Here is a 17,963-nt window from a genome sequence, read left to right as displayed (position 1 = left end):
GTTTGATATGCTTTTGGGTGAATTATTTTGATGTTTGTTCCTTTTCTCCTCTACAGAGTAGGAACAATAATAATACCTATCTCATAACGAGAACGTTTTTTGTTTGTTTTTGTACCCAGGGTAGAACCCAGGGGTACTCACCCAGCTGAGACTGGTCTTGAACTGGGGATCCTCCTGCCTCAGCCTTCCTAGTGGCTGAGATTACAGGCACGCACCACCACATCTGGCTATTGGGAGAATTTTTTTTTAAATTACATTTGTAATGTACTTAGAACAATACCTGGGATGTGGAAGTCACCATATAAATATGAAATATTATTTTTATTTCACTTTGGGTAAATCCTTGCGCCTCTTTGGGTCTATTTTAATACCAAGGAGAAGGACAGTAAATTCAAAGAGAGAAATATAAAAGCTCAATGTGGTAAGGAGGTTGTCTACCATTTTTATCAGGATGAACAATGATGGGATTTCTTCAAATGAAAATAGTTAGCAGACGTGTTTAAATCATGTGTGGAGAATATTAAATATTCGCATTTATCTTGCCAACCCCTCAAAGGTAAGGATGACACTGTTTTCATCGTTTTTTCCCTACTGCAGGTGCAATAAATGTTTCTTGATTGAATAATGGAAACTATATTGAAAGCCTGTTGAAGTACCTAAAGCTTGTTGACCATCTGTACTAGTTGGAAAATGTTTTCAAAATACCCTTATGCAAACTTCATCTTGAATATTATGATTTAATAGGTCTGATGCAGGATCCAGAAATCTGTAGTTTTATACCTGCCCAAGGTCATTCAGATGCTTAGTTGCATTTGAGAATCATTGAGGGCATTTACTGCTTCTGATGCCAATCTGTGATGCCAGGCAGGGGCATCTTCCTATGTGGATAAGAGCAAGCCTATGATTTGTGGTTTGTTTGTTTGTTTGTTTGTACCAGGGATTGAACCCAGGGGTTCAGAGGTTGAACCCACTTAACCTCTGAGCCACATCCCCAGCCCTTTTTTCATATTTTATTTAGAGACAAGGTCTCGCTGAATTGCTTAGGGCCTCGCTAAATTGCTGAGTTTGATTTGAACTCCCAATCCTCCTGCCTCAGCCTTCCAAGCCTCTGGGATTACAGATATGTGCCACCATAACTGGCAGAAGCCCATGATTTTATATATGTATGTATGTATTGGAGATTGAACCCAGGGGTGTTCTACCACTGAGCTATATCCCCAACCATTTTATTTTGGGACAGGTTCTAAGTTGCCCAGGCTGGACTTGAACTTGTGATCCTCCTGACTCAGCCCCGCCCCCCAGTAGCTGGGATTACAGACATACATCACCACACCCACCAATTTTATTGAGCAAGGGAATCATATTACCATGCTTACCAAGCTTGTGCTACTTAAAGTGTGGTCTGTGGGCAAGCACAGTTGGCATTAGCCGGCAGTTCTTAGAAATACACAATCAGACTATAATTCTGGAACTACTAAACCAGAATCTTCATTTTAACAAGGTCCCCAGTGATTTGTACATACATTTAGGCAGTTGTTCACAACATTGATCCATAGAAGAAACATTTGAGGAGTTGCAGTTATGTATTTATACCAGGGTTGAACCCAGGGGCACTTAACCCACGAGCCATAGGCCCAGCATGCCCAGTCCTCTTTTTTTGGGGGGGGGGGTGGGGGGGCGTGGACAGGGTCTTGCTAAATTGCTGAGGCTGGCTTTGAACTTGTGATCCTCCTACCTCAGCCTTCCAAGCTACTGGGATTATGGGCGTGTGCCACTGTGCGTGGCATTTTTTTTTCTTTGTTTTTATATACTTTGTGTTTATATCATTTTGTGACCCTTTATTCTGCTTTTTTTTTATTATTTAAACAAATGGGATACATGTTGTTTCTCTATTTGTACATGGAGTCAAGGCATACCATTTGTTTAATCATAAATTTACATAGGGCAATGTTGTTTGATTCATTCTGTTATTTTTTTCCCTTCACCCCCACCCCTCCCACCCCTCTTTTCCCTCTATACAGTCCTTCCTTCTTCCATTCTTACCACCCTCCTTATCCCTAACCCTAAACCTAACCCTAACCCTAACACTAACCCCTCCTACCCCCCATTATATGTCCTCATCCGCTTATCAGCGAGATCATTCGTCCTTTAGTTTTTTGAGATTGACTTATCTCACTTAGCATGATATTCTCCAATTTCATCCATTTGCCTGCAAATGCCATAATTTTATCATTCTTCATGGTGGAGTAATATTCCATTGTATATATATGCCACAGTTTCTTTATCCATTCATCAACTGAAGGACATCTAGGTTGGCATTTGAGGAGGTTTTAAAATCCTAATGACAGGTCCATATACCAAACAGAGTAAATCAGAATTTCTGTGTATCAATTATGTTTAAACCCCACCCCCTGATAATTCTGATGGGCAACACAAGTTGAGAACCCTGATCCAGGGACACCTAAATAAAATCATTATAAAGTGATTTGGAGAAGACCTGTTACAAATGTGTTGGAAGAGACCCATAACAGGTGATGATACCCTGAAGGAAGAAAACATCCCAAGATCCCTTTCGTTAAGTGAACAGTATGCAAATCTCAACCTTTTGCCTGTTTATTTTGGTTGCAGTATGTTGTTTCCTCTTTCTAGTATCTGCTTTTGGGACTTTCCTTTTGTTGCCATCATTTTCATGAAAGAACAGAGCATTAAAGGCTTCAGGAGTCCAAAGGCTGAGGTGATTAGGGAAGGCACCTGTCCTTCCAGACTAATGGGGCTTTAGTCTAGGGTGGCTAGAGTTCAGGTTCAAGCGCCATCACCTGGGATTCAACTTTATTAATTTATATATTAATTTACAGGTGACCACGATCTCTGTTCCACCAAAGCAGATCCTTGTTAATACTGGCATCCCCCAGGAAAGATTTGGGCTATTAGGGAGAGCAGGGGACAGGGAACTTTTCACCGATTTAATAACAATGACCCAATAATCACAATCATCACTGGCAACATTTACACAGTATCGCCTTATAACTCACCAGACATTGTTCAAGCACTTTTACTATACTAATTCATTGATCCTCACCATAACATTAAGGGATGGAATCTGTTGTTATATCCATTTTACAGGTGAGAAATTGAGGCACAGAGCAGGAGAGAATTTTCCCAAGGTGACATGATTAATAGGAAGCAAAGTTGGGCATGATCTCAGGGAAGACAATTTACGGTTTCTAATGCTTTCTAATGCTTCTAATGACCAAGATATGGTGCATGAACTGGACTAGATTTCCTAATGTATGTACTATGTTTTGCATTTACAGCTCCTACCTCAGTGGAGGACATGAGAAGTTGTTTAGAGAAAAAAGGAATTCCACTTAAAATAATCTTGATTGCCTACTCTGTGCTAGGCACAATGTTAAGTATGGGGACACCAAGAAAATAAAAGCAGGCTCAACTACAAGGGTCTCCTCCCCTACACACACACACACACACACACACACACACACACACACACACACACACACACACACACACACAGTCTAAGGGAGCTGAGGAGCCCCCAAAGATATGCCAGGAGCATGCAGAGTACCCATAGAGGAGATCACTGCACCCAGAAATCTGGGGTCTCAGGGGAGGCTTCTGATTTGAGTCCTGGAGTTCATAAGTTCCTTCTCTGAATTGGACCCAAAATCTTCTGCCTTAGGAGCCCACCGCTGGACCCACCAGCTTTCAGTGAACTAAAGATCAAACGAAATATGAAATAAAAATTGAAAAGCAGCAGTAGCAATCTTTTCCTCTTTTCTTTCCCCCTTAACAATGATTGGTTGTTGCCCTTAGATTCTTATCTATAAATAGATGCTAAAGAAAATAACCAAACTTCCAGTAAACTTCCCTGGAATTATGGATTTTAGAGAATCATGCAGACATGAAAGTTAAATCTATACTTACTTTCAGGTTAGAAATGCAACAAATGTCCCAGTCAGTGGAAGCTACTCGGGGCTTCCACAAATGTGAATAACAAATAACCAATGTTCAGGATATCTGAGATTCACCTCAGCTCCACCTCTTGAGTACTTGGTCTTAAATATTCACAATTGTCCCACTTACAAAATGAGGAAAAAAATTCTTTCCTACTCTGTCCCCAAGATAGTTGTATCCCAACAAGAACTCTGATCCCTGTGTTAACATATACCATCTTTAGCATCCCCTTTGGGGGTGGTACTTCATGTGCCAATTTGAATCATTTTTCCCATCCCATTTCTTCATATGCACTCATATCCCCTTCCTGCTCCCCATTCCCCATAATGAAAAGTCACAGCACAGTAATCCAAACCTCTTCTTACCAATGATGACATAGTTTATATCATCACTATACAGATTTATTTAGAAACCAAGAGATTCCTTTGGGTCTCAACAGTTTCCTGTATATGCAGTCTTTTAAAAAAGAAAAAAAAAAAAAAAGTGACCATTTCTGGGATGGCTTCATGTTGATAGCTCTACACACTGGCCCACAAAGGAGACTCTAGAGATAATGTTCCTGAAAAAGTCAGCCGAGTTCCAGCCTGTGTGGGAACTCTGGAAGTATTTCACACTTTGGTATTTTTTCTTTTTCTTTTTTTTAAGAAGATAAAATATTACAGAGACATCTTCAAAAATTCACACCTGAGTTAACATTTTTCTGGAAAATTCCACATTAAGGAGAGAAGAACATAATGTAAAACCAGGAAAGCACTATGTACAGGTTGCCCACAACATTGTGTTTGCTCTTGGGTGCTCCAGGGGACAGAGGGTGGCTCAGCCATCTGTAGAGAGGAAGGGACTTGGAGAATTCAAGAATGGATGAATCTGGCTGGGTCCAGAGCATGCCTATAATCCCAGCAACTTGAGAGGCCGAGGCAGGAGGATCACAAGTTCAAGACCAGCCTGGATAACTTTGTGAGACCCTATCTCAAAATTAAAAAAAAAAAAAAAAAAAAAAAAAAAAAAAAAAAAAAAAGAACTGGGGATATAGCTCAGTGGTAGAGTTCTCCCGTGTTCAATCCCCTGTATCCCCACCCAAAGAGAGAGAGAGAGAGAGAGAGAGAGAGAGAGAGAGAGAGAGAGAATGAATGATGGATCTGTTTGTAGAGAGAAAGGAGGGTGAGCTTAAAAAGAAAATAGGATGAAATGGTGAATCAGTGGGAAAACTTCGCTGAACAGAGAGACCATCAAAGCTTTGGGGGAGACGTGATTCGAATCTTTCCACAGATTTTGGGATCAGTTTGGGATTGTGGCTAAGTTCAGAATCAAAACCATTGTCTCTGGTAGTTTGGCACACCAGGCACATGGCTATCCCCAGAAGCCCGTGGATGAGTTGGAGAATAATGACAAGAAGTCCTTTTCTTGGTGAAGCCATGCTAGAAGCTCAGGGCACAGGCAAAGACGGTGAAATGGAAACCTCCTGGGAGGGGGTGTATTTCAAGAGCAGTAGAGTCAGCACATGGTTCTATCACAGTTTGGCTCTCCAGAGGCCCTTGCTCCTGAAGAAGGCAAGAGTCTGGGTTCACTCATAGTGGGGCTTTTCTTCCACGCTTCTGAAAGTAGTCTGTCCAGAGAGGGCCTGGCTCCCTTCCTTCTAGAAGGAAGACAGGGCCTGGTGAAGGAGGAGGAACGTTCTGGTCTCAGTGGAGGTAGGTGGGATGATTCCATCGATACCAAGATCTGGAGGGAAGAAGGAAACAGGTCTATCATAAAGTGACTGGGGAAAGATAGGAATGGGAGCAACTGCTAACACACATAGGGATTTTTCTGTGGTGATGAAAATGTTCTGGAATATATAATGGTGATGGCTGAACGACCTTGGTAATGAACACACACACACACACACACACACACACACACACACACACACACACTGAATTGTACACTTTCAAATGTATATTATACCTCAAAGCAACTTTGTAAAGCTCCTAATAATATATTATTTAGTGTTCTCTCCCTCTATCTCTCTTTCTCTCTCTGTCTGTCTCTGTGTCTCTGTCTCTTTCTTTTTCTTTCTGGTAGAAGAGGAATTCCAGCTTTGGGGACTATGCCACATTTGGCCAATAAAAGCTGACAGTCTTGTTGAGTCACCCAGATTTGGACAGGCGGATGCATCTTTCCAACAAGCTTAGGTCTGGAGCTAGCATCCAACTTTCAAATCTGTTTGTTCTTAACCAGGGCACACTCCCAAGGCATGTGCTCTGAGAATCCTTTCTAGAGTAGACTCCGGCTGAGAACCAAGGCCCCAGAGGCTGCTCTCCCACCGCTTCCCAGGTAGCAGTGGGGAATAGGAGCTGGCACGGCCTCCCTCCTTCCCTTCTCATCCTCGCCTGGAGCCCAGGGTGTTCTTTGTGCCTAAGCTCTCGGCTCAGACGGAACATCTTGAGAATGGTTAGGTGCCTGACATGGACTATTGTGCCCCTAAGCCCAGCAGAAGACCTGGCCCTTTCTGACAGGATGGTTGGAAATTTCCACTGTCAAAGTGAGGATGGAAATTTTGGCTTTGTTGACATCAGTTCCTTGCTAGGACTGCTCCCTGGCTGTAGCTTATTTTTTAAATCTCTGCTCCCTAGGGATGTGGTCCAGTCTGGCTGTCCACTCTGTCTTTCCCCAGCCACCTCATTCCTCTGTTCCAGTCCTGTGACAAGTGACAAGCTCTCTGTCCCCAGGTGCTGGCCCAACTCCTCACATGCCCCTGGGCCTTTGCCGGCTGCCCCTGCACTCTCCCCCTTGGTCTTACCCTGAGGAGTTAAAGCTGGAGGAGGAGTTCATTGCTGCTTTGGAGTTATTTTGAGACGCAGTGGGACTGCTGGCATGGAGTCCTGGGCCAGGAGACGAAGGCCTGCTGTTGTTCCCAGGGGAACAGGATGACGTTACTAAAGACAAGGAGAGGCAAAAATAAGGGGAAATTAATGCTGCTGGATCCTGGGACCTTGTGACATGACACTTTTTTTTTAGTTGTTCATGGACTTTTCTTTTATTCATTATTTTTATGTGGTGCTGAGAATCGAACCCAGTGCTCACACATGCGAGGCAAGTGCTCTATCACTGAGCCACGACCTCAGCCTGACATGGTCCTTTTGACACCTGACTTCTTGGTAAAGGGACCTCACCTTCTCCTTGCCCATCTGCCCACCTCCTATCACATAAGGATCAGTGTCCACCCGCCAGCCTGACCTGTCCCCGCAGAGACGCTGATAGCAGATGCTGTCTGCAGCCCAGGCCCTCAAGAGCAGTGTGGCTGGTTCTGCAAGTTCAAAACTTGCCAAATGCAAAGAGGACAGATGCCAAAATCATCCTGCTTTAGGACACACCCTGGGCTGGGCATCTGTAGCCCTAGACCAAGAGGCGGGAAGGGGAAAAAAAAATAAGAAACTTAGGAAAAGAAGAGAGGAGGAAAGAAAGAGAAGCACACAGGCAGAAAGAAAACCCCAGCACATAACTAATGACTGTCACCTCTCCAGTTCTCCCCGCTCCGCCCAAGAAAAGGCGTATGATCTCCTTGAAAGAGCACTGAACCAGGAGAGAGGGGACCTGAGTCTCGTCTTGGTCCTGGGTCGTTCACTAAGCAGTTCTGTGGCCTGTGCTGACTTGCTTCACTTCCATGAAACTCCTTTTCATCCTCTCTAAAATAGCAGATTTGGACTAAGTGGAATTCCTGTGTTTGGGTTTCCCAGACTGTGTTCTCTGGATAGGGTGACCTATATTTTACTATCAAACTAAGACACTTTTTAAAAATGGAAGAGAGAGCCAGGCACAGTGGCACACACCTATAATTCCAGCAACTTAGGAGGCTGAGGCAGGATTGCAAATTCAAAGCCAGCCTCAGCAACTTAGTGAAGCCCTGTCTCAAAAGAAAAAAGAAAAAAAGAAAAGAAAATTAGCACAGAAAACCCTGCCTTCCTTCAGCCTTCTCTATGGCTCACTTGGCAATGTAATATGCATTTTAAGTGCTGCAATTAAAACAAACTCATTTATCAAACTTTTTTTACCCAGAACTTTCCAGACTTATTTGACCATAGAAACCTGTTTTTCTCAGCATGAATTTTAACATCCTTTGAAATGCATTTATGGAATGCTAGTTCTCCTTTAGATAACAGGGTATTAGAACCACAAGGAATTATGGAGCTATCTAGAAACATTTTAAAGCTCACCTGTTCCAGGCATGGTGCTGTGGACAGGAGGGACAGAGAGGGGACCCAAAGTCCCTGAGGGAGAGACCTGAAAGGCAAGAGAGGCTGTAAGTGTCCACTCCCACTCCCTTATCCAACCTTGGGTCCTTCTCCCAAGATGCTGGGTCCCAGAGACTGAGGTCTGGCTTCCTTGACTTTCTACTCCCCAAACCTACACTCCATTCTCCTCTGGAGCACATACTGCCCCATCCAGCTCCAGCCCTGGTCTGTTCCGGAAGCTCCCTGGTCCTGACACCCTTCCCTCCCCACACCACTGTGCCCGAGCAGGGTTTCTTTGGCACTACCAGGCTGAGGGTGTCTTGCCTGAGTGTCCTGGCAGTGAAAGGCGCAAGCCTCGGGGCTGTACTCTGGCAGATGCTGCCAGCTGCCTGCCTCATTTCCAGTCCCCATTTCTCCCTTCCCGAGAAAACCCTGTCGGAGTTCAGGGCAGAGGAGTGGCAGCCCTAACAACTCTGCTTCCGACCTTCCCACCCTGATGGATGAATGTACCTTGGGTTCTCCAGAGATAACTGGAGGAGTTCAACTTTGGTCTCTGGAGCTTTTCATTTTGCCCTGGAGACCCTGTAGCATCATCAACTCTGAGGTTAGAAAGGGACTTAAGATAACTAAGTTTAAGCTCCCTTATGGATCAGGATCCTCCCCCTCACTGTCACCATCCCGGAACAAGATCCAGTAGAGTGGACAGCTCTGGGGGTAAGACCTGGCCCCTCATTCACTGTCTGCATGAGTCTGGGCAAATTATTCAACCCCACTGAGATTCGGTCTTCTCATCTATAAAGTAGCAGGAACACCTCCCTGACATTTTCTTTTATTTAAGATTTATTAAGATAATGTCCATAAAGCTTCCAATGCAATGGCTGGCAAAGATGGCCAGCTTGTTAAATGTTAGTTTCCTTCCTTCCTGGAAGGAACAGCTCCCTACTGCTGCACATCTCTAGATGGTTTTCACCTCTTCTTCTGAGCTGAAATCTGCCTGCTTTCACTCTCCCTCCTTCTTCTCATGCAACAGGGGATGCTCTAACCAGGGTTTTCAAGGGATATTGACAGACAGTTCTCCCAGGGGCCTGTGGTGTGATATTCCTCCCCTCCCGAGTTTGGAACACCCTGTCCTAACAGGATGCAGCATGTCCTCATTTCCTAATGAATCAGCAGTGGTTCTCACCTCTTTCATTTACCTCTCCTTTACAATGAGCCTCCTCAGTAGGCTGCAGATCTGTGGAGGGTGGAGACAGGCTGGGGCACCATTTGGGAGGGGTGGCAGAGTGCTGAGAGATACAATCAGTAATCTCCCTCCTTGCTGCCACACCTGAGAAATTTGTTGTTGTTTTCAAATAAATAATAATGATTTTAGTCGTTGTGATCAGCTCCCAGCTCCTGTCTCCTTCTGAAAACAGGCTGGGCATATGCAAACATACATACATATATATGGTGCCCCCCATCCTTCCATACTGGGGATTGAATCCAGGGCCTCGTGTATGCATGCCCCCTACCCCTGAGATATATCCTTGGCCCTTTTGAAATAGGGCCTCACTAAGTTGCCTAGGCTGACCTTGAACTTGCGATCCTCCAACCTCAGTCTCCCGAGTAGCTGGGATTGTAGGTGTGTACCACTGTACCTGGCCCCTTTTTTAGTGTTTACAAATATGGTGACAAAATCATGCCCACACTGGTATGCACCATTTTGTCTTTTTCCTTTTTCTAAATTAACTATATGTTTTGGAGCTCATTTCATATCAGAAGCAGAAGAAACCATGTCCTCGTCTTGTTGAGATGGAGAAAAGAGGATGAGGAAATTTATCTTCTTCCTCCCTGACATCTGATGTACTGGTGTCACTGTGCATGCAATGTCTTTATCCCCTGTGGCTGTAGGCTTCCTGAGGGCAGGGCAATGCCTGTGCAGTTCTCGGCTATATCACCAGTGCTTCGACCAGGCCTGGGAGTTCACAGATGTTCAAGAAATTGTGTTCAATGAATGCTGATAACTAATGAAGCTCCTTCACCCTTTCTCCCATGTGGATGTCCTGGGTGGGACGTGAACTACTGTGAGGCCCTGACTCCTAACTGCTCTAACCAGTCTTTAAAGGTTCCAAACCTCCCCCGGCATGGACCAAGTTCCAACGTCCTATATACTTCTGCCTCTGCCTACCACTCCAGCCTCCTCATTCACACTCTGTTTTGCTCCTGGGCTCCTCCCATTCCAGTCTTTATGCTTCTTCTTCTCCCCATCCCTGCCAGCCTCAGGGCCTTTGCACACACTCTTTCCTCTGCCTAAAATGTTCTTCCGATGCTTGCTTCTGCCTAAACCCTTCAACTCACACACTTTCCCCATTCATGTCAATAGTGCCATTCTTTTTATTGGGTCAGTTTAAACATCATTTCTCGAAGAAGGCTTTTTGAAACCCTGGACAAGCTTAGTCCTCAAACACCTGCACATTCTCTGTGAAGCACATCACAACAGCATTTATTCGGTGTATTTTCTGTTAGCAGGAATCACATGTATGTTGTACACCATGGTATCGCCAGTACCAAGCATGCAGTGATACTTGAGGAAGCAATGATGGCCGGCTACCATATCGTCTCCAACCTAAAATACTCAGTGGTTCCTCGTGGCCTTCAGGGTATGCAGCACCCACGGCCCACGGTTTCCAGCCTTCATCAACCTTCTAATTTTAATCCCAGACCCTTGGCTGCAGTCAGACTGAAACTGTGATCCCCGAAGGTGTCACGCTATTCATAACTGCAGGACTTCGTATGGCCCTACCTCTCCTCTCGCATGTAATTCTTGCTAATTCCTAATCTGTTTTTCAAGCAAATTGGGAGATCCACTCTCCTGGACCCCATTCTGATTCAAGTCTTTCACGTGTGTTCTTGTCACTCAACTACAGGTTCACCCCAGTCCACGCCTGTCACGTCCACCTGCTTGCAGTTTCTTGACTCTTCTGGCTTTTCCTTCCCAGTTTCTTCCTCTGCAGGGGTTGCCCAGGGTTGGGGGGTGGCCCTCCCTCCCTCCTTACTTCTTCCATACGAGCTTCACAGGTAAACATCTTCTCACCCGGGATTTCAAGCTCCACCTGTGTGCTTGTGACTCCCCAGTCCAGGTCTCCATCCCAGCTTCTCTTCTGACCTACAGACCCTCCAAGCGCCTGGGAACATTCTGGCTTGGATCATCACGATGTACAGAACCGAAACGATCAACTGCTCCCCACCCCCCAACAAGCTCCTCTCCATTTTCCAGTTTCATACAGGACACTGCCATCTACCCGCTCCCCAGCCCAGCCTGAACGCTCAAAGTCACCTCAAAAGACTCTTTCCTTCCTCACCTCCCTGCTCCGAGCCAGCTTTTGACCTGGTACTGGTGATACCATATTAACCACAGCCTGCTTCTTACTTGAGTCTCTCTTATACCCCTGTTTGCTTCACCCTTATGGCCACATCCTGTCCTCTCTAAAATAGGTCTTGTGTCCTCCAGCCACCCTGCAGCCTGCAGTCAGAGCCATCACTCTAAAAAGCAAATCTGATTGTGCCGATGCCCTGCTTGAAATTCTCCAATGAATTCTCCCAAACCTTAATTTTATTTATTTATTTTATTTTTGGTTTTGGCACTAGGTACTAAACCCAGGGGCACTTAATCATGGAGTCACATCCCCAGCCCTATTTTGTGTATTTTTTAGAGACAGGGTCTCACTGAGTTACTTAGCACCTCGCTAAGTTGCCGACACTGGCTTTGAACTCGCAATCCTCCTGCCTCAGCCTCCGGACCCTCTGGGATTAAAGCTTTAGCCACCGCACCTGGCAAACCTTCATTTAACACCACACGGTACCCCTTCATCATCTGGCCCCTGCTGATCAATCAGCCTCGTCCTTCAACGTTCCTCTTCACCAAACCAGTGAAAGGGTCATATGATCTGCTCCACACCGCTGCTCTCCTACTCTCCCCAGAGAGCTCCACCTCACACTCCCTTGCCTCTCGCTCCTTCCTGCCTTTTTAGACTGAGCTCAGGTATTAATGATCTCCTTGGAGAAGTGTTCCTAACCACCACCTCCCAAGGTTTGCGAGTCGCAGCTCCTAAGTTCTAGAGAAGTGATCATGTTGTTTCTCATTTATCTGTTTCCACTGCTAGGCAGCGAGGTCCTCTGGGACAGGGAACAAATGGTATTTATCTTTTTATAACCAGCACTCGGCACAAAGACCAACGTATAGTACGTGGTCAATAGATGTTTGGTGAAAAACCAACAGTGGTATGATTTTTAAACTGCTGTGTCTTACCCTGACAAGGCTGATTTTTTTTAATATTTCTTATTGATGCATTATAATAATACATGGTGGTGGATTTGTTGTTACATATTCACGCGTATAACAGTATAATTTGGCCAATGTATCGCCCCAGTATTTCCCCTTTTCCTCCCCTCCTCCTCCCCTTTCCTCTACTGATCTCCCTTCAATTTTCATGAGACCCTCCCACACCTTTTTTTTTCCCCTTTTTCCTCTCCAGCTTCCACATGAGAGAATATGTCCCTTGACCTTCTGAGTTTGGCTTAGTTCACTTAACATAATGTTCCCAAGTTCCATCCATTTTCCTCAAATAATTTCATTCTTCTTTATGGCTGAATGAAACTCCATTATGTATGTGCCACATTTTCTTTATCCACTCATCCACTGATGGACACTAGACTGGCTCCATAGTTTGGCTACAGTGAATTGTGCTGCTATAAACATGGGTGTGCATGTATCACTCTAGCATGCTGATTTTAATTCCTCAGGATAAATACTGAGGAGGGGCTTATATGGTAGTCCAACGAGGGTGAATTTCCACCATTGTAGGGTGCTGGAAGACTTGAGGACATCATCATCTTCAACTTTCTTGATCTTCAAACACCACCATCCCCAGAGATGGGGAAAAAGCCATTCTTTATGTTGGGTCAGTTTAAACATCACTCTCAGAGAAGCCTTTTTGAAACCCTGGACAAGCTTAGTCCTCAAACACCTGCACATCCTCTGTGAAGCACATTGCAACAGCATTTATTCGGTGTATTTTCTGTAAGCAGAAACATGCTCTCCATGCCCCACGACCCCCTGGATGGAGAAGACAGCCCAATTTCTTGAATATTCATGTATTCCTGGAACCCCAAATTATTCCCATCCTGACTTCTCCCTTGAACACCAGAGTCACAGATTTAACTCCCACTTCTTCATGAATGCCTAGTAGGCACATTCAAATTCATAAAACCAGCCCTAAATTCTCAAGTTTTTTGGTCCCTCAAGCCCGATTGTCCAGCTGTCATCTCTAAAGCTGATAGTGCTGTCCAATCAGCTGCGCAGTTTCCAAAACCTTTAAAGTCACCTTTGCCCCTTTCCTCATATTCTGGACTGAGTTATCAGCACATCCTATTGGTTCCACAGCTGAAGTTCATGCAAAGTCCCACCACGGCGCACCCTTGTCACCATGGCTACCACCCCAGTCAAGCCACCACCTCTCCCAGCCTGATGACAGTATTCTAGCTGGCTACTACCTCCACACAGGCCGTTCTCCACACAGAAGCCGGTGTCGACCCACTCAGACTTCCCTGCCTGGACTCTCCAACAGTCTCTCACTTTAGCCAAACTAGAACCCCAGGTCCTTTGGGTGGACTCCAAGACCCTGGGGAGTCTGGTCCCCGGGACTTCTATGGCTTCATCACCTCCCTCTTTCCTCCTTCCTCCCTCTGCCCCAGGCACAATGGCTTCCTTGTTGTTCCTCAAACATGCTGGTCTTTGATGGTTGGTCCCTCTGCCTGGATCCCTCTTTCCCCCAAATAGCCACACATCTCCTTTCCTTGCAATACTGAGAGTTCCACTCAAATGCCACCTTGACAAAGAGGTCCTCTCTGATCTCTCTCTTCAAAAAACCTCCTACCCATCACTTCACATCACTTGCCCTTCTATAGTCTTCTTTATGCTACATATTTTTTACGCTGCATTGACTTGCTTATTAATGTATTGCATACCCTGCTCCCCACCAACCACCACCTTCCCAGGATGCAGGAGACTGTCCCCCAAGGATCCTGCCCACCAGCACTTAGCAGGCACCTTGGTTCCTGGCCACTTACCATTCGGGAGCTGTAGACAGGTGACTTGATGGGTGTGGCCACAGGGCAGTTGATTCGCTTCTCCTTTTGGCGACGGTTGCAGAACCAGACCCTCACCACCTCTTTCTCCATGGACAGCTGCTCTGCAATCATGGAGATCTCTTCTGAGCTGGGTTTAGGGTTCTACAGGGATGAAGGGACAGAATGTGATCAGGAAAAAGGAACAAGATCAAGAATCAGGGGTGAGGGAGAGATGTTCCAAAGAAGCAGGATTGAACAATATATGGACCAGAAGCTTTAGAGTTAGTTCTAGGGTGGAATCCTCTTTATCACTTACATACTGTGTATCTTTGGGAAACTTTCTTAACCTCTCTGAGCCTCAGTCTTATCTATGAAATAAGAACAATAGTGCCCACCATGTAGGGCACAGTGAGGATTCAATGAGAAAATGTGTATAAATTGCCAAGCAAAGGGCTGACACAAAGCAGAGGATCCATAAAGGCAGGTCTCATCTCATGCTTGTTCCCTGGGGAGCAACTCTGAGGACAGAGGTCCAGGGGTGAGTTATGTGGGGGTGGGGGGAGCAGAATCAGAACTTGATATCCTTCCCCCTTGTCATATCTTACAAGGAGAGGAGGAAGCTAAATCGTGTGCCCTTGTCAAATCTGCAGGGTAGCTGTGCTGAAATATGAGGTCCTCATGCCCTGTTCTGGCCCCCCCCCCCACCCAGTCTGTGGTTTGAGCCCCTCTCTCCATATTTCTGCAACCTCCCTTAACTGTGTTGCTCTGAGAAGCCTACAAAGAAGGGAACGTCAGCTTTGGGAATCCTGCCAATGGGATGCAGCCATCAAGTCCCTAAGCCAGAGGCACTGGGGTATCCGCCAGCAGGGTAGCAATCCCAGGGCCCAGGCCGACAGGTTGGATGAGGGCCTGGGCCTCAGAGGTGGGTGGTACCAGGCATGGCTCTGGAGTCTGGGATCTGAGAGAGATCAGATGGGATCAGAGAGACTGGCTGGAAGGTCTTGAGGTTCTCTCCCCCAGTTCCTAGTGGAATCCACAGCTTCCACATGCTTTTGTCACAAAGTTCATAAACATGTACAATATGATCACAAGTGCACAATATGGTCACAAGTACTTAAATGTGCATGGGAAAAAGGAATAGAAGAAAATGCATTCAGATGGCACTGGGGGATACATTCTTTATTCTTTCTACTTCCTTCCCTGTATTTTCCAAATTGTCTAGGATGAACCTTTATTATCTTTCTAATTTGGAAAACACACAATTTCACAATTTATCTCAAAAAAGATCGAGTTTATATATGACACCCTGGCTTTATTTCCTTTACCCAGACTAGATACAGAAATACATTCTCCTGGGACTCTGTATTCCATTGTTTAACTCTTCTAGTGAGAGGGGCAATGGATTCCAAATAAGTATCAGAACAAGAAGGCTCAGCGGTGGGGAGATGTTTCTGGTACCCTAAATCCTTGGGCGTGGTGATGTGACAGGTTTACGTCACCGCTGGCACCTGGGGCCTGCAGCCTGCCTCCCAGGACAGAGTTGGCGCCTGGGGCCTGCCTCCCAGCCCTGGGGTCCTCCTCGTCCACCTGAGCAGGTCAGCCTACCCACTCCCACCCAAGGGGCTGCTCACATCTTGAAATCTCTTCTCCAGAGTCAGGCGGATGTTGGTCTCGATGCTGGTCCGTTTCTTCCTCTTCCTGCCAAACACTTCGCTGAGGGTGGGGTAGGAACTAGGTGTGCTCACTGAGGGGTCTGATGGAGAGGACTCTGGAGGGAGGCGAAGGAGCAAAAGAAGCTCAGAGAAGGGTCAGGCCCTGCCATAATGGACTCGAAGTCCAACAGCCCTTCCCAGTGGGTTCTGCAGCGACTTGCAGGACCAGCCCCCTCCCCCAGCAGGGGACCCAGAACAGACCAAGATCCTGTTTCTCCTCGTTGCTCTGGGCAAAGGTCCTCCTGCCTCTCACCGCAGTCTCCAGTGTTTGCGGTCATGGTTCAGGGAAGTCCAGACATGAGCGGCATGTGTGGGTGTGAGTGGGCACAGGCCGAGCTCCTACAAGTAACATTGGTGACTCTGTTTCTTACAGATATGTCTGGATGTGAACACCAAGTCAAACGGCATTCTGAGCCAAAGGCACTGTACTTGGTGCAGAATGTTCGCACTGAAGCCTTTTGTTGGTCAGTATGAGTGTTGAAGCTAAGGCTGTAAGTGGACAGGAGGGTTATGCCTTAGGAAGGACTGAGGCATCAGTGGGGTCGCTCTAGAGATGATCCCCAAGGCCCTTTCTCAAAGATTCTAGGATCCTCTGATGGTTTCTTCTCTTCTTCTCTCTCTCTCTCTCTCTTTGGTACTGGGGACTGAACTCAAGCATGCTCTACCACTGAGCTACATCCCCCCTTTTTATTTTGAGTCCAGTCTCCCTAAGTTGTCTAGGCTGGCCTTGAACTTGTGATCCTCCTGCCTCAGCCTCCAAGTAGCTGGGATCACAGGTCTGTGCCCCAGCACCTCTGGTCATTTCTTCTCTTTCCGTGCTTCAGAAGACGTTGTCTCAGGGCAGGCTTGATGGGGAGGGCTTCCTTGCTCCCTCCCAGGCTTCTGCATGGAGGCACTTCCATGAGGGTCGCATGCCTGGCTGCCCACCCTGCCCTACCTGCCCTCTTCGCCTAGGCCAGGGCCACTGTACCATCACTTCCCTGGAGACACTTGGCAATATCTGGAGACATTTTGGGGTGTCTCAACTGGGAGCGGGTACTGTTAACTATTTAGCAGGGTATAGACCAGTCCCCACAACAAAGAATTATCTGGCCACAAATGTCCATAATGCCCAATTGAGAAACCCTGTCCTATGCTCTCTCTGACACCAAACTCTTCAGGCATCACCCCAAACACCTGGCCCCTTGGCTTATACTCTTGACCTCCCTGAAGGACTGATCCTCATGATCCTCCTACCTGGCCAGTCTAGATGGCAAGTGCTGTCTGCCTCCCAAAACCTACTCCAGAACTGGTTAGGGAAAGACCTCGTGCTGTGCCTGTGGTCTCCCATCCCAGTGAGCCCCTTGAGGGCCAACTGCCCTATCTCCCTGACCTAGACCTATTCCAGACAGCAATCTGGGTGTGTCTGCCCTGCAGATCCAAATTTGCCTCTAGGGAGTTGCCCTAAGGTCTAGGCTGGGTGGATCTGGGTCAGGGAATGGAATGAACTGGGAGCACATCTTCATGGCCACAGACCTAAAGTTATATCCCACAAAGGACTTTTGCAGTAATAAACCTGATCTTGTCATCTCTACTTGCCTGTCTCCTGTGTCTTATTTCCCAGTTCATTCTAGACTCAGGAGAAGAAAGGGATGCTATTTCTATGCCCTCTAAAGCCCTGGAACACACACATGTCACTGGAATGATTCCTAAGGCCCCATCTGGGTCCCCTCCACATCCCCTTCTTGCAGGCCTACCTGCATCATTCAGCCACTTCTCTAGTAACGGCTTGAGCTTGCACATGTTCTTGAAGCTCAGGTTGAGGGCCTCAAACCGTGAGATGGTAGTCTGGCTAAAGTCGTTGCCATACAGCTTTCCCATGGCCAAACCCACATCGCCCTGCACAGGGAACCAAGAGGGAGGAATGTGAGGGACAGGCTTCCACCATGCTGGCCCCAGCACATCCCACAAGACCCTT

At 46.5% G+C, this 17,963-nt stretch overlaps 1 protein-coding gene across 3 annotated transcripts in view; it reads right to left on the bottom strand.

The window, feature by feature from the left end:
• Positions 1–4,979: 4,979 nt before the first annotated feature.
• POU2F3 (POU class 2 homeobox 3) overlaps positions 4,980–17,963 on the bottom strand; it is a 76,590-nt gene continuing 63,606 nt past the window's right edge. For 2 of the 3 annotated variants that reach the window (XM_079103900.1, XM_079103902.1), the window contains 6 exons: positions 17,743–17,884; positions 15,926–16,062; positions 14,295–14,456; positions 8,169–8,235; positions 6,755–6,890; positions 4,980–5,694 (listed from right to left, as the gene is read on the bottom strand). In XM_079103900.1, coding sequence (XP_078960026.1) covers positions 5,655–5,694; positions 6,755–6,890; positions 8,169–8,235; positions 14,295–14,456; positions 15,926–16,062; positions 17,743–17,884 — 684 coding nt within the window. In that variant the 3' untranslated portion in view covers positions 4,980–5,654. Of the gene's footprint in view, positions 5,695–6,754; positions 6,891–8,168; positions 8,236–12,657; positions 13,244–14,294; positions 14,457–15,925; positions 16,063–17,742; positions 17,885–17,963 lie in introns of those variants that run through there. The other variant, XM_079103901.1, reaches the window with a different exon arrangement.

This window comes from Sciurus vulgaris, assembly GCF_902686455.1.
Source record: "Sciurus vulgaris genome assembly, chromosome: 11".
NCBI classification, from domain to species: Eukaryota; Metazoa; Chordata; class Mammalia; order Rodentia; family Sciuridae; genus Sciurus; species Sciurus vulgaris.
This window is presented reverse-complemented; position numbering and strand designations above follow the sequence as displayed.